The following is an 18155-nucleotide window of genomic DNA, read 5'->3' as shown; positions in this document are numbered from 1 at the left end:
AGTGGAAGTAAGGATAAAACACTCTGTGTCGTGCTCTTACAGGAAAATAATCAATGACGGTGTGGTGTGATTGAGCGGAGTCACTGTTACCACCCTGAAGCTGATTATTTTTCTATAACTGTAAGTGTATGATTCCTCTTATATCAATTTTAATTTATAAAAAATGTTATTGTTTTTATCCATTTATAGTTACAGTTAATGTTGTGGAATGTTCCGTAAAACAAGTTATAGCAGCTATAAACCGTTGTTCCCTCATCAGCCTCTCTTTTTTCTCTTTCTGGAAGTCAATAAGCAAAAAAAATGCAGCTTGTCATGTTACCGAGAAACTCGTCTGTCCTGAAGACGTCGAAAAACGTAAAGTTACAGCTTTACCTCTGACACTGGAGACTCCTTCCAAAAATGTTGAATAAACATCTCTTTACAGAAAACTTCACCATATCAACGACTGCACGTTTTTTTTATTCGTTTATGTGGAGCGTCCTCCTGTGAATGAGCTGTTACCATAGAAACAGTAACGTATTAGAACGAGTGCATTAATATAAACCTGTGATTTGCAGCTGCGCTACTGACTGCTGTTATAGAAAATTAATCAACACCTTCTGACCAATCACAATCCAGAACTCAACAGCGCAGTGGTATAAACTCATGTATTTAATCCTAATGATCTGTTTGGCTCCAAATGATCCCAAACAAAAGTGGAGCTACACGGAAAGTGATTCAAAGAATGTAAAGCATGTGTTTCACAAGATCTCGATTTTCAGAGATGGTCACTGAGAGCTGAGAGATCCCCAAGGATGGGAGAAGCTTTTACGGCTTCATTTCAATCCACATTGTTTACGTCGATCATTACTGAGCTGAAGATGATACCTGTTAAAGATTTTAAAACTAAATTTAACTGCTATAAAATGTAAACAGACGACAGAACGCTGCTACAGAGGCTCTTTATTTAAAGACCGCATAAGATTTAAAGTTTGTGCTGAAAGCCTGGAGTAAAAATAGCTTCTCCTCCTCGCCAATGTGTTGTCATGGCCTTGGATTTAATGTAATGCAGGGTTATGTGAGTATCCTCCAGGCTCGCTGCGCTCAAACCCGGTTTCGCTCCAAGCAGCAGTAATTGTTAGTTGAGCTCTAAAACCGCGGCTAATTGTCTGGAGGCTGTTCGTTGCGTTCTGGAAAAACAGGGCCACTTCCAGAGATCTCATTATAAACTACAGAACATGACAGCTCGAGTGCGTGCTCTGGAAAGCAAACTATCAACTGCTACTTCCATCTATAACGCATTCAATCATACCAGGAGCAAAACTGCTGAGATGAGGCTCACACACACTTACACATCAAAACACACACATACACACACATGCCTGATTCTTGGACTGAATGCGTGTACATGTTCATATGTGTGTGTGTGTGTGTGTGTGTGGTTATTAAAAAAAGATTATTATTATTAACAAAGTTTTCTTTGACTTGACTCGAGCATCTTCTTTTATAAAAGTCAACACAACAGTCAAATAACAACAATAAAGATTTACTGTGCTCGATTTGGCTCAATGCAGAGCCACTTGAACAGAAATTAAAAGACAATTCTCCAAAATGTACCCACATGTATTACAGAAATATGTACCAGACCGCAAATTGCCTCCATAAAACATATTGCTGACATAACGGTTTAAATATTGCTCTTATTTTTCAGCCTATTACTGCCACATTACACACAATCATACATTCACCTCATCGCTCAGTCTAACACGTCTGTATGAAAAGCTAATTCTGTGGTTTAGTTAAATTTGGAAACTATTTGGAGTGGTTTTGCCCTGATTGGGTGGCTGCAGTGGCACAGTTCGCCCTACAGGGGGTGGAAGACAGAAGCGATGCCACTAACGGTGGAAAAAGTGGGGTAAAACGTGGGAAAAAGAAAAGAATGTTAATACTATGTTTGCAGATGTCTATAAACACACTGACTGAACATTTTCCACAACGACAAACACCAACACCAAACTCTACTATCAAACAACAACCATCAACAAAGCACCAACACTAACCACCTAAATGCCAATATCATCAAAACAGCAACATTTAGCATCTAACTCCAATATCCATCATCAAAACAGCAACATTTATCATCTAACTCCAATATCCATCATCAAAACAGCAACATTCACCACTGGAACCCACATTAATTATTGAAATACTAACATCATCATTAAAAATCACCAACATTCATAATTAAAACCATTTTATCCAACTGCCATTTACACTAACCAACATTCATCATCTAAACACCAGCATTCTAAAGCACATCATCTAAACACCAACATTTAACATCTAAACACCAACATTTAACATCTAAACACCAACATTTAATATCTAAACACCAACATTTAACATCAAAACACCAACATTTAACATCTAAACACCAACATTTAACATCAAAACACCAGCATTCACCAAGATTTTAACATATAAACACCAACATTTAACATCAAAACACCAACACACACCATCTAAGAACATTATTCACCATCTAATACCAACATTCTTAATCTAATTCACTAACACATCCCATTTAACACCAACACACACCAACACACACCAACATTCTCCAATAGTTACAGATGTTAGAAGGTGTAAACGTAAACAAAGCAGTAGTTTTTACCCAGACGACATCTCTTCTAAAACAGAAATTCTTGTGTTTCATTAAAAATTATATTAATTGTTAAAATAAAGTTTAAAATGTTTTAGCACATGTAAAAATATTCATATCCTCTGCATCTCAGAGATCTTTATGCAAATAATTTACTGTAAACAAATTCATGCATAAGTTTAAAATGAAAAATGTGCCTTGTTTAAACCAAACAAAACAAAAACAAGAACCTCGCTTTTCTTTTGCTATTATATCAATCATGACAACAGCTGAACATTGTTTCGGGCCTCCTGAACAATCCGCTCTTCCCGAAAGTTGCGGTAATTTGTAGATTTGGCTAACGACGGGTTATTGCCTTTAATTATGATAAAGAGCAGAAACGCTCCGTTCAAATCTGTTTCCTCTGAAGGTTTCAGGGGAACAGATGTATTTACGCCACACTCCCTCCCTCCCTCCCTCCCTCCCTCTCTGCGCTTTCTCTCTGCCATTTTTTTCCTTTTCTTTTTTTCCTACTCTTTACTCGTTCGTTCCAGCGTTTTTGTTCCGTACTGTACACACAACGCTTCTTGATGACATGTTGGATTTGCAGCCCAGCATTTGTGGCTCCTGGGGGAAAATGAGAGGAATTGGGAGGGGGGAGGTGGGGATGAGGGGTGTTGTTTAATGGGAAACATGCCTGCATTCAGCAAACAGCTCAACACATATTGAACACCAAACATATCCGTGTTCAGGGAGCCCCACCTCAACAGCCCTCGTGCTCTGTTCGGGTAAAAATGACTCATTTTTTAAATGTTTACTGAAAGTGGCACTGTATTAAAATGTCTTTTTTTCCAATATAAATGTTTGTGGGATCGACCCAATTTTGCCAAAAGCAGGAAGAGAAATGATGTTTGGATCAAAGAGTCTAAGAGTAACGAGGTAAAAAGTGTTAGAAATGCCTGGAGTTTGTGGCATCCTGTTCCCTCCATCTCTTATTTCCATCTGGACTTTGGGGCTCCAGCTCCATCATTACAGTTTATACTGAATATATCTGAAATGGGCAGAGGTTTAAGGATTTATTTGGAAGAAAATAAACTTATAATAATGATGATTATCATAAAACCTTTGGATTTTATGATGATCATAATCTAAAGAGATCTATAAACATTGGGAATACTTAGATTTATGCATTTTCTTTTCAATTTTGGAAAGACATATTATTTGTTCTCATGTCATTATGCTTTTATGCAATAAAATATGTAGTATTGTACACAGTGTAAGTATGTGGTAGTTCTGGCTGCTTTCCAGTAGCTTCAGCCATGTTTACCTTTTACAATGATGTTAGAGTGACCAAGACATGGCGAATGTCTCTAACAAGAATCTCAGTCATTGAGCCACGGCAATTTGTAACAGCAAGACGGTAAAATATTACCTGTCTGACCTTTAAATTCAGCTCCGTATTTATTTTATGCAAAAAGTCCCAGTTTATTCTGGATTAGCTGAACACACACACCATAGCTGATGGTGCATGAGAGAGGCGGGGCTGTGATCGGTATGTTAAAGGTGTGTGAGTGGTGCGTGTGTGTGAGTGTGTGTGTGTGTGTGTGTGTGTGTGTGTATTGCTGGGTGACTGTATGTGGAGCTAAAGTTACAATTAAAACAAACATAAATGGAGCTGGAAAAAGAAGCCAGTGTTCTGTATGGTAAATGTTGCATGTTAGGTAAATATACTGAACATATAAAAAGGCATCAATCAAAAAAAAAAAAAACATCAATCACACACCAACATTTCAAAATTCTCCAACACATTCACCAGAAAATGTCTTTAAACACCAACTTCTTCTCCATCATACACCACTGGTCTTTAACACAAACCTACAAACACCAGAGTTTACTCATAATCACAGATGTTTAACTTCACACACCAATACTGTAAAGTTGCTACTGTTTTTATAATGTTCAGAAAAGAACTGAGAAGCCAAATAAACAACAATCATCACACAAAGGGACAAACAAACACCAAACCCTCACCATCAAATACCAACTCACACCAACACTCGCTAATATACTCAATCAAACACCATCAAACAGCATTGTACACCAACGTCTTCACCAGTATTCACCATCAAACACCAACACAAACACCATCAAACACAGACCTTCACCATCAAATGTCAACTCACACCAACACACACTAATATACTCATTAAAACACCATGAAACACAAACATCAACCGTCCCCATCCAACAGTATCCTACACCAACTTATCCAAAAACACCAAAAGAACACCAACGAACACCACCAAACACCAATCTTCACCAATAAATATCAACTCACACCTACACCCACTAATACAGTCAATCAAACACCATGAAACACAAATATCAACTGTCCCCATCCAACAGTATCCTACACCCACGTATCCAAAAACACCAACAAACACCAAAACAAACACAAACAAACACAGACCTTCCCCATTAAATATCAAGTCACACCAACACCCACTAATATACTCAATCAAACACCATCGAGCACAATTAAAAATCAACCATTACCATCAAACAGCGTCTTACACCAATGTTCGCCAATATTCTCCATCAAACACCAACACAAACACCATCAAAAACTGACCTTCACTTCATACCAACTCACCAACACCCACTAATATACTCAATCAAACACCATGAAACACAAACATCTACCGTTACCATCAAACAGTATCTTACACCAATGTATCTGAAAACACCAACAAACACTATTACAATTAAACCCCATCAAAACAAACCAACACTGTTCATCAAACACCAACAAACACCATTAAAACACATTCAAACTCTAACTTTCACCATCCAATCTCATCCCACACCAACCAACATTCTCCATGAAGCACCAACAAACACTAACGCTGTCCAACACCACCAAACACCAGCCTCCACCATCAAGAAACCAACACACATTAACATTCTGTCAAACACACCAGCATTCTTCATCAAACGTCAACAAACACCAAGCTTCACTATCAAATACCAACACACTCCGACATTCTCTAATTAAACACCACCGATCACGTTTACACACCAACACACACAAAAAATCTGTCATACACTCACAACCTTCCTCAAATACCAACAAATAATGACTTTCACCACTAAACACACACACACACACACACATTTTTCATCAAACACCAAAAAAATCACATTCACACACTAACAATCCTCCAGATTCTTGCTCACACACCAGTACCTTTTATCAAACCTTTTATCAAACATTAACATTCATATTCACACAGCACCACACAATAAATTTCTATCAAATGCATCAACATTTTTTTTAAACACAAACACCAATACAGATGAATATTCTCCATCGAATACCACCTTAATAATCACCTTAATAATGTTTAAGCTTTACTAAACTGAGTACGAGCCAGAAAGCTATTAACAATAACACACAAACACAACCACTGGGTTTGCTGATGCATGATGTACATTATTGAAGACGTGTACATCACTGCTGCACACACATTCCTCTTCTAAAAACACGGTCAGTCTAACGGCACTTCACGCTGTAGCCTTTACAAAAAAGAGTCCATTAAACAGCGAGCTGTGTGAACACACAGTCTCCGTTCCAGTCAAGAGGCAGGTGCAGTGTTTAAATACTGCAGATAGGGGGCAGTGTTGGAAATGTTTCTCTATGCTGCTAAATAAAAAAATCCTGACACAAAGATACAGCAGAAACTGTAATGAGAAGCAGATTATATTGATGTTTTGCCCCACTGAGGCATACAAATGTGATATTAGTGTTATGAAATTGCATGATTTATCAAAGAAGAATACAAAAGTACACTCGGCTGATCCCTTTTTTGTTTCAAAATAAACGATTTAAAATTGAGATAAATACTCTATCTGTTTAAGAAATCCCTGTGCAAAACTCACTCACACATAATTCGCTTCATCTTTTTAACTTGTTTTCAAATTGAGCTGTTTATATAACTCAGACTTTTAAACTCTGTATCCAAAAACATCTCTGTCATGGACAGCCACGTAACCAGAAATGTATCAGAATAAAAAAAAAGGACCAGTTAGACGAGGATTGACACTCAAGTGCGTGTGTGCGTGTGTGTGTGTGTGGGTGAGTGATACCCACCCGTCTCGGGGTGCTGAGGGCAGCTGTGGAGGATTCTGGGTGTTGATGATGTCATCGCGGTCCAGGCGGGGTGGTCGTAGGGGAAGGTGAGGCGGGGGAGAGAGCAGATCAGCGCTGGAGCCAGAGAACAAGCCTGAAAGACAAACAACGTTAATATGCAAAATTTACCGAATCAACTTATAAAGAAACACCACACTGACCTGATTAACCACACCCCCCCTTTCTAGAAAGTTACACACACACACACACACACACACACATACAAAAAATATTCACACATATATACACATATTCCCAAATTTCCCCTTGGGGATCAATAAAGTACATCTATCTATCTATCTATCTATCTGTCTGTCTGTCTGTCTGTCTGTCTGTCTGTCCACTCAGATACAGCATGACAACAAATCATTTCATGTTTGTTAGAAACTTGTGGTTGGTAAACATAAATCTTTAAACATGATCTCAAATACCATTAAACACCAACACACACCAACATTCTCCATTACACCAATACACACCAACACACACACCAACATTCTCCATTAAACACCAACACACATCAACATTCTCCACTAAACACCAACATGCACCAACATTCTCCATTACACCAATACACACCAACACACACCAACATTCTCCACTAAACACCAACACACACCAACATTCTCCATTAAACACCAACACACATCAACATTCTCCATTGAACACCAACACACACACCAACATTCTCCACTAAACACCAACACACACCAACATTCTCCATTAAACACTAACAATGTTTGAACAATGTCCAATAAAAAACTAATACGCATGTGAGATTGGTGGAACTTTCTAGAAACTCCTCGGCACACAGATACGAGATGCCAAAATTGTACGGAGTTTTTTTTGGAAAGTTAGGGTGGGTGTACACACAAATAGCCAAAAAAAACCACCACACTGTTCAAATTAACCCCCTTTTTCCTCTCCTCACGAAACAGAATTTCATTCAGCGTGCCGTTGTTTTGACAGCACAAATCCAATAAGAGACCTTCTGAAAAAAAAATAAAGCATCTTTGTGTTTCTAGTTTGCTTTCATGTTGAATCGGTTCAATGGAAAGCGATTCGCCTTTAATAGACTCTTCTGGGAAAAAAAAAAAAACATCTGACCAGTGAAGCAGACAAGCTAGCGATGTTTTTAATACACAGTCACACGGGTACGACGTTAACGTCGAGGTTAACGTCAAGGTGGACAGCTTTTTCACACATCGGGGACGCCGTCCAGCATCAGATCTCATCCTACTGTACGAACACGGTGCCAAATCCGCCTTCTTTCATCCTCTTGTGATATTTTAAAGCCCGAGATGCTGAAACACTGAAGCTCTTTTTCTGCTGATCTGCTATTACGATTCAACACTCTGATTATTTTCCCAGAAGCCTCAGGGGCAGATAAACCTGAGGACGGATAATCACTGCAGCTGCATTCTTACCCTGTGCTCCACTGCTATTTTTAACATTCCCTTGGACTTTTTTACAGCCACTCGACACTGACCGTAAGAACAATGTAGCTGAATCAGTTTCCTCGGAGATTTACAAATAGCAAACACAGCCATGTACAGGTAATGTCTGGGGTTATAGCTGCTTTAAACTATGCAAAATGGCTGCTGTGGTGATGCGTGTAAAAAAAACCCCAACAAAACGCAGCACCTGGTACGATACCACCTACGCGATGGTGCTCCTCATCGGCACGTGCTCTTATCAAAATAACTTTTAGTTTTTAGCTTTTTTTTTTAACTCTGTTTTCAACCAATGAAATAAGGTATTCTGGTGTTTACACATTTTTTTTGTTTCTGCTCCAACCTGCCCCCTAGTGGACAAAGCTTTTAATGCTCCAGATGTATGAAAGCTCCACAGGCGAGTATCTGAACAATGGACATCGTTTATCAATTTTTTTTTTTTAGTAAAGATGTGAGGAAACGTTTGTGCAAGCCAAACCAAACTCCGCCGGATTTAAAAAGTTTCAGGAACGCTGATTTTCCTCATTCCGCATTTTCCACATGCGTGCGAGTGCCGATCTCCTGAACAATACCAGACGCATACATGGCATTTGGTGACGCCCACAAAAAGGCAAAGCCCACGGCACTGAACGCCAAATAAGACTTACTCGTAGGAAGAAGTGGAAGTTATTTTGATTCATATCTCTACCAATAAAAAGTAAATAATTTACCAGCACATCAAAAGGCCAAAGCTGGGTCACATCAGATCGGTAACTCATCAGTCACTTAGTGGCGACTCTAAGAAATGTTGCACAGCATTAAAAGAAGCATTGCTGAAGTCAATACTGACTTTAGCTGATACAGTAACAGAACGTCCCTTACGACCCTGATGGGAATACAAGCTACTGGTCAAGGGTGCACTAAAACTCTTACTGGAACAGATCCTACCTGAGCTGCTTACACGTTTGATTTATTACCCCGAAATCCTCCATCAAAGCCCCTTAAGTGCTTTCCCCTTTAGCCCCAACATCTGCTACTACAACGGGAAACACTCGGCGCGTAATGGCTGAGATTGCTTCGCCTTTTATGCGGAGCTCAGAGGAGAGTGTGTGATGTTTCAGAGAGACAGGAGGAGGAGGTCAATTGCTGTAATTATTTATTTACCGTCCTTATTATACGCAGCTATTATAGCGTTTATCATCTCTGCTGCTTTAGTCCTCCGCACGTTTCGGTGTGTTTCCTGCTCTGACACACCCAGGCGATAATGAGCTGATGAGTGGCATCAGGTGGCTTACAGAAGAAAACACACTCTCATTTACAGTACAGAGGGAATTAATCAGCAGCTGTCACAGAACCCGGTCCTGGTGTCGGGTCGGTTCACGAGAGAAGCTTCGTAAAACCTTTTCTTACTGATTGACAGCCAAACCATTACATCATCAAATGCAGAAGGTCACTAAAGTGCCACTCACTAGTGCCATGGACTCTAAGCAAGGATACACACACACTTCTCTATCCATCCGCCCTGTCGACTGAAAGTCGGTGAAAACTTGTTCCTTTCTCGATGAGCTGCCTTCAGCTAAATAATTTATAGAAATGCGTATGATTGGCTGGAACAGAGGACCTCGTACAGGTTCATGTTTAATAAACCGGAGCTGCTGAACTACAGCAAGTTTACTGATTCTGCTACAGTACTTTTTTTTTTTGAAGCTGAAATACTTCATAGAGTCACATCCGGGATCTCGGGCTTCTTAAACTACAGAATGTGTCCAGCTGTAAAACTAGCAAAAGCAGGCAAAAACATTTCATCTATGACAAACAGAACAGCACACAGAGTTGTGCTCTGAGGCAACAATCTAACAGAAAGTAGTTTCATTCTTTTTCTCTCTCTTCTGGCCAGTGAACAAAGCAGCGTGGAGTGAGCTGAATCGTCCAGAACAGCATTTACATTCAGCATGTTGGCGAGCTCTGACCACAGCGAGAACACACCAGAGGAGAACAAACAGCAGGATAAAAAGGCCACAGCTGCTCTGGGCGAGAGAAATTTGCACACTGATGCAGCAAGATGTCCTCTTTGAACCGAAAGAAAGAAGGAAAGAGTCCGAGCCAAGACTTTTTAAACAGAACTGAAACCGATTGAACGAGTTCAGCTTTGGGCTGTGTTTAAGAAAACGGCAGTTGTGCTGTAAATTGCGCAGATGACGCTACGTTACAGCTGCAGGCGTTTCTCTCACCTCAGCAAGCCCATGTGAGAGTCAGTACCATCCAGGATCTTTAGCGCAGGAGTGATCCTCATGGTGCGCTAAACTCTACAGCCCAAACCACAGCATTACATAGATAACTTTGAGCGATTATGTATTGTAATAATTGGGAAATGGGCAGAAATTGACCTTTGACCTCACAGTGAGTACAACCTCCAGTAATTTCGGGTGAACATGATGGAGGAAGTATAGCAGTAAAACTTCCAGGCATCACACGTCCTTCCCGCTGCAGAATGTAACATGTGGTCTTCATAACATTAAAGCCCTCTTTATTCTGAAGTAAAGCTCATGAAGCGCTCTGAAAGGAAACGACCAAACCGTGCCCTCACATCATCTGCTCGAAAAAAAAAAAAAAGGTTTATTGTAGTGGATCTCGTTCAAATGGGATATGGCACGTCACACAGGGCCGTATTCTGTTCAGAGAGGAGTTACGCACTCGGGGAGGATTTAATACTGAAACTGTAGCACTCACTATTCACAAGTTACACAAGAGTTACGCACTCAGGGGCGGAGTCTGTGGAAAACACAGGAGCAGTATTAAGTCCAGAGCCACTGACTGACAGGTTGCTGTAACTTCAATATGTTACGCAGTCACAGAAATTTCCCTGTGGATATATTCACGTCATGTAAAGCCATCATCAACATTAAGAGTTCACATACCTGAATCGACTGAATCAAAGTGAACGGACTCGGAAAAACTGAATTGGGTTTGAGACGTTGCATAATTAGCGCTAGCTTTAGTAAAGCCTGAGCAATACGATGGCATGGGATCGATATCGTTATCATTATATATTAACATACACTTCAAGTACATCGCTGAATGTGTACTGTTTTGGGAAATGGCTTCAATATTTAACAAAACAACTTAATAAAACCAAACATCATTCCAGAGTGATTTCTGACAGTAGCGCAGCTGCATTTATATTAACGCGCTTGCTGTAACACGTTATCGTTTCTATAGTAACAGGGACTTGTATGGCAGCCGCTCCACTAATAATAAACAGATTAAAAATATGTGTGAACTTAAATAATTGATATGGTGAAGTTTTGTGTAAGCAGATGTTTATTTTACATTTTACATTGATGGAAGGAGTCTCCAGTGTCAGCGCTTTGTAACAGTCAGAGGGAAAGCTGTAAGTTTTCCCACATCTTCAGGACAGAGGAGTTTACGCTTCTTTGCGGTTTCTCGGTAACATGCGTAAGAGAGGCTGGTGAGGGAACGACTGTTTATAGCTGCTATAACGCAGAAATGGTTTTGTGGACTTTTCACAATATTAAACTATAAATGGATAAAAAAGAAATATGTTTTGCTCTTTAATAACTTAAAATTTGCAATTCAGGGCTTGTACCTGTAAATATGTCCTGTCCCAGGGCAGGAGAGCGCCCGTCCTTCCCGTTAACGGGGTGCTGGGGCGGGGCGTGGCAATGCTGAGAAGAGGCGGGGCAGTGCTGTGAGGGGGCGGGGCCATGTAGATGCAGGCATTCGCTCAGAGCGTCTGGTTCCAAATGGGGACACGTCCTCAGCTGTCAATCACAACAGAGAGCAATAAACAATAAGGAAGTTGGATATTGAAACATCAGTACAGTGATGGAAGCAGGATACAATTCCCTCTTATATAATATAATATAATATAATATAATATAATATAATATAATATAATATAATATAATAGAATATAATAGAATATAATATAATATAATATAATATAATATAATATAATATAATATAATATAATAGAATAGAATAGAATAGAATATAATATAATATAATATCACTACAGTACAGCAGGCAGCATTGCCACCTCACAGCTCCAGGATCTCCAGTTTGCACGTGTGTACACTTTCACATGTTCTCCCCAGTGTCTGTGTGCGTTTCCTCCGGGTTTTCCGGTTTCCTCCCAGAAACATGGTGTATTGGCTACAATAAATCACACGAGTGTGTGAACGTGTGTGTGATAAACTGGTGTCTATTTCAGTGTGTAGTCCCTCCTCACACCCATATTTTAGATTTGTAAACCGGATAAAAAGACAATTAGACTGGTTCCACACTGCTTTACTGTCTCATGCTGTGATTTCATTGAGCAATCCATTCTGCTCGGAAAAACTCGGAAAAACTCGGAAAAACAAGCCCTCCAAGAGCACAGCGGTCGTTCAGCTCGGAATTCCAAGTAGGGAACTCCGGCAACATCCACCATCCAACATCCAGTTCTCTGACATTAACACACCTGACATCACAACAAAATGGCGGCACGCACACACACACACCCACACACCCACACACACATGCACACGCACACTGACACACACGTACACACACACAAACACACGTACACACACACATGCACACGCACACAGTCAACCGTAATCAGAATTCCCTTTGCATTATTTTCTACCTGATATGTAGCTTTCCTGTTGTGAAAACTTGTTGACCTTTTATATATATTATACCTCGTTTTTCTTCATACAACCACCCAGAAATAATTCACGTACATCTTATTAAACTGTTTATCAAATCCAGACACTAGGCGTACAAACACGACCTTGCTCCGGGCATCCGTGGTTTTCCGAGCGGAAGCACTGGAACGTGGGAAAATCGACTCGGAGCTCTGAGTACAGTGAATCGCAGCATCACAGCTCGTAACATCTAGCCCACCTTCTGCTGTCCTCGCTCTCCACCATCGACTGACACGGTCTCGTTTGGTGTTTATTACTTTTTTAATAAATAATAAGAAGGGGTTACTTCAGGATTTTCTAACTCTAGACCATTTAACTTGTTCACACAATGTACTCATTCCTCGTTAAGGCAATGCACGTGGCATCAGATGTTAATGTCCTCTGGCTACATTTTTTTGTTTCCAGCCCTTTTTCATTCATCTAATATTTTACATTAGGGGAAAAAGTAAGCAGTAAGAGGGGATAAAAGCGAGTGGAACTGGAGAGAGGGTTTTGCGTTAGAGGGTGTGTTAGAAACAGAAACAGCGCTGGAGCTCGGCCTGCGATTACATAAAAGCCACTCTGCTTGTAAGCATTCTCCAGCGCTAGCGTGACACGCGGTATTTATCACCCATTACGCAAACGCAACGGAGGCCCTGAGTGACACATAGCAATTGTTTCAAGCCTTCGTGTGTTTTCACCCACTTGTGAGTGTCCTTGTAGTTTCACATGGTATAAACTTTTAAAGCTCCGTTCATTCGGACTGAAATCTGGATATGATCGAATGCTGCTTTAAATGAGGTGTGACGTGAACCTTGAGTCGTTATAAATAAAAATGCAGATTGCTGTATGAATATGAAAAATCCAAACAAAAAAAAAAAAACACAAACTAAACTAAACCTAACACTAAATGGAGAAATCGGCAGTTCAGCTTCTCCGCTCCGGCCGCACCACTGCGATTCATCTGTTATCGAAACAGCGGCATGTGATCTGACGATCGATGGGCTACAAGGGTTTGTTTGACATTTGCACACCACATCTGGCCAGCGGTTTGTGGGGTTCTGCGCAGCGAGGTTTATTAGCAAAGGCTCGCACTCACATGTGTTTCCGCTTTGCGCCGTTTAGCAGGAGAAGAGAACGGCATCATCCGGACGCCACTTAGCCACGCGCAACAATGAGGCCTTTCTGTGAGCACTGATGCGCTTTAATGAGGAATGTGCACTACAGTGTATGTGTGTGTGTGTGTGTGTGTGTGTGTGTTAAAAAAAGTCTTCACTGATCTACAGTGGAGGAAATGATTTCCAAATACAAGTCTAAATAAAAAGCAACTGTGCCAAAAAAAAGAGGCAATTAACCGTGAAAAACACCTACTGAGAATAATAAAGCTCTAATGAAGCACTAATAAAGCACAGATGAAGGACTAATAAAGCATTAATGAAGCAATAATGAAGAACAAAGGAAGCACTAATGAGGAACCAATGAAGCACTAAAGAAGCAGTCATGAAGCACCAAAAGCACTAACAGAGCTCTAATGATGTAATCGCTAATTAAGTACTAATAAAGCACCAATGAAACACCACTGAAGCACAAATGAAGCACCAATTAATCACTGATGCAGCACTAATGAAGCATGCATTAATAAAGCACTAATGAAGCACACATTAATGAAGCAGTAATGAAGCACTAATGAAGCACTACTGAAGCTCTAAGGAAGCAAAAAATTAATCACTAATGAAGCTTTAATGAAGTATACACTAATGAAGTGCTAATAAAGCACCAATGAAACATCAATGAAGCTCTAATGAAGCAACAATTAATCACTAATGATGCTCTAATGAAGCATGTGCTAATGCAGTGCTAATAAAGCACCAATGAAACGCCTTTGAAGCTCTAATGAAGCTCTAATGAAGCATGTATTAATGCAGTGCTAATAAAGCACCAATGAAACGCCTTTGAAGCTCTAATGAAGCATCATTGAAGCACCAAAAGCACTAACAGAGGTCTAATGATGCAACCGCTAATTAAGTACTAATAAAGCACCAGTGAAACACCACTGATGCACTAATGAAGTACTAATGAAGCAAAAATTAATCACTGATGCAGCACTAATGAAGCACGCATTAATGAAGCACTAAAGAAGCTCTAATGAAGCACTAATGAAGCAAAAATTAATTACTAATTAAGCTTTATTGAAGCATGTGCTAATGAAGTGCTAATAAAGCATCAATAAAACATCAATGAAGCTCTAATGAAGCTCTAATGAAGTACTAATGGAGCTTTAATGAAGCACTAATGGAGCTTTAATGAAGTACTAATGGAGCTCTAATGAAGTACTAATGGAGCTTTAATGAAGTACTAATGGAGCTCTAATGAAGCACTAATGGAGCTTTAATGAAGTACTAATGGAGCTTTAATGAAGCACTAATGGAGCTGTAATGAAGCACTAATGGAGCTCTAATGAAGCACTAATGGAGCTCTAATGAAGCACTAATGGAGCTCTAATGAACTACTAATGGAGCTTTAATGAAGTACTAATGGAGCTCTAATGAAGCACTAATGGAGCTCTAATGAAGCACTAATGGAGCTCTAATGAACTACTAATGGAGCTTTAATGAAGTACTAATGAAGCTCTAATGAAGTACTAATGGAGCTCTAATGAAGCACTAATGGAGCTCTAATGAAGCACTAATGGAGCTCTAATGAAGCACTAATGGAGCTTTAATGAAGCACTAATGGAGCTCTAATGAAGTACTAATGGAGCTTTAATGAAGCACTAATGGAGCTTTAATGAAGCTCTAATGGAGCTCTAATGAAGTACTAATGGAGCTTTAATGAAGCACTAATGGAGCTCTAATGAAGCACTAATGGAGCTCTAATGAAGCACTAATGGAGCTTTAATGAAGCACTAATGGAGCTTTAATGAAGCACTAATGGAGCTCTAATGAAGCACTAATGGAGCTCTAATGAAGCACTAATGGAGCTCTAATGAAGTACAAATGGAGCTCTAATGAAGCACTAATGCAGCTCTAATGAAGCACTAATGGAGCTTTAATGAAGTACTAATGGAGCTCTAATGAAGCTCTAATGGAGCACTAATGGAGCTCTAATGAAGTACTAATGGAGCTTTAATGAAGTACTAATGGAGCTCTAATGAAGCACTAATGGAGCTCTAATGAAGCACTAATGGAGCTCTAATGAAGTACAAATGGAGCTTTAATGAAGCACTAATGGAGCTCTAATGAAGTACTAATGGAGCTTTAATGAAGCACTAATGGAGCTCTAATGAAGTACTAATGGAGCTCTAATGAAGTACTAATGGAGCTCTAATGAAGTACTAATGGAGCTCTAATGAAGTACTAATGGATCTCTAATGAAGCTCTAATGGAGCTCTAATGAAGTACTAATGGAGCTCTAATGAAGTACTAATGGAGCTTTAATGAAGCACTAATGGAGCTATAATGAAGCACTAATGGAGCTATAATGAAGCACTAATGGAGCTCTAATGAAGTACTAATGGAGCTCTAATGAAGCTCTAATGGAGCACTAATGGAGCTCTAATGAAGTACTAATGGAGCTTTAATGAAGTACTAATGGAGCTCTAATGAAGCACTAATGGAGCTCTAATGAAGCACTAATGGAGCTCTAATGAAGTACTAATGGAGCTTTAATGAAGCACTAATGGAGCTCTAATGAAGTACTAATGGAGCTTTAATGAAGCACTAATGGAGCTCTAATGAAGCACTAATGGAGCTCTAATGAAGTACTAATGGAGCTCTAATGAAGTACTAATGGAGCTCTAATGAAGTACTAATGGAGCTTTAATGAAGCTCTAATGGAGCTCTAATGAAGTACTAATGGAGCTCTAATGAAGTACTAATGGAGCTTTAATGAAGCACTAATGGAGCTCTAATGAAGCACTAATGGAGCTCTAATGAAGCACTAATGGAGCTCTAATGAAGTACAAATGGAGCTCTAATGAAGCACTAATGCAGCTCTAATGAAGCACTAATGGAGCTTTAATGAAGTACAAATGGAGCTCTAATGAAGCACTAATGGAGCTCTAATGAAGCACTAATGGAGCTCTAATGAAGTACTAATGGAGCTTTAATGAAGTACTAATGGAGCTCTAATGAAGCACTAATGGAGTTTTAATGAAGTACTAATGGAGCTCTAATGAAGCACTAATGGAGCTCTAATGAAGCACTAATGGAGCTTTAATGAAGTACTAATGGAGCTCTAATGAAGCACTAATGGAGCTCTAATGAAACACTAATGGAGCTTTAATGAAGCACTAATGGAGCTCTAATGAAGCACTAATGCAGCTCTAATGAAGCACTAATGGAGCTCTAATGAAGTACTAATGGAGCTCTAATGAAGCACTAATGGAGCTCTAATGAAACACTAATGGAGCTTTAATGAAGCACTAATGGAGCTCTAATGAAGCACTAATGCAGCTCTAATGAAGCACTAATGAATCACAATAACTGCCAAACCTTTTTTAAACCGTGTTTCGGAGCACTACGCCGTTATGACAGTACGTGAATAAGGTTTAGCCGTAGCTGTGCAGCTGTAATCAGATGAGGTGAATTTAATGAGAGTTTTGTAGAAATGATACGCAGCGTGATTAACTGGAGATTTTCCACATGAACTGTCTTTGTGCTTTGCTAGAATGCTGCTCAGTTTGGTGTAAAGTGGGCGGGGCTAATCGGGGTAAATGATAGCAAGATTCACTAATCAATGGGTCATGTCACTCATCCCTCCCACACACCTTTTAGGATGCTAGCTAACTAGGTACATTAGCTGACTAGCTTTTGATTAACGGGGCAGATTTTATCCCACGTGGGTTTAATGCTAACGTTTTCCTCCCGTCTCTTACCTTCCTACGCACCTGCTGCTCTTTAGCCGAGTGGATTTTGACGTGTTTGCGCAGGGAGCTGGGATCCGTGTAGCGCTTCGTGCAGCCGGGGATCTGACACGCGTACGGCTTCTAAAACACAACAACAGTCTCAACTGACGTAACACACACACACACGTAATCAGAAATAAAACAGCTTTTCAATATTCTGAGCTTCAACCACAAACATCACGAGATTCCCAGTGAAATTTTTTACAAAATCATAATCACAAACACAACATGGAGCAACAGAATTACAACACAACACTTATTCCTGATCGTCAGAAGAAATTTGGAATAAAGTCAAAGTGGAAAAAAAAACGGAATA

General features: G+C 39.7%; 1 protein-coding gene across 4 annotated transcripts in view; it reads right to left on the bottom strand.

Annotated features, from left to right (window-relative positions):
* The window catches only part of LOC113535242 (zinc finger protein GLIS1), a 111462-nt gene that overhangs the window by 13812 nt on the left and 79495 nt on the right, over positions 1-18155 (bottom strand). For 3 of the 4 annotated variants that reach the window (XM_034306345.2, XM_053235984.1, XM_034306349.2), the window contains exons 6-8: positions 17810-17920; positions 11850-12024; positions 6771-6903 (exon numbers count right to left, since the gene is read on the bottom strand). In XM_034306345.2, coding sequence (XP_034162236.2) covers positions 6771-6903; positions 11850-12024; positions 17810-17920 — 419 coding nt within the window. The remainder of the gene's footprint in view (positions 1-6770; positions 6904-11849; positions 12025-17809; positions 17921-18155) is intronic. The other variant, XM_034306347.2, reaches the window with a different exon arrangement.

The sequence above is a fragment of the Pangasianodon hypophthalmus genome, chromosome 8 (assembly GCF_027358585.1).
Source record: "Pangasianodon hypophthalmus isolate fPanHyp1 chromosome 8, fPanHyp1.pri, whole genome shotgun sequence".
Lineage (NCBI taxonomy): Eukaryota > Metazoa > Chordata > Actinopteri > Siluriformes > Pangasiidae > Pangasianodon > Pangasianodon hypophthalmus.
This window is presented reverse-complemented; position numbering and strand designations above follow the sequence as displayed.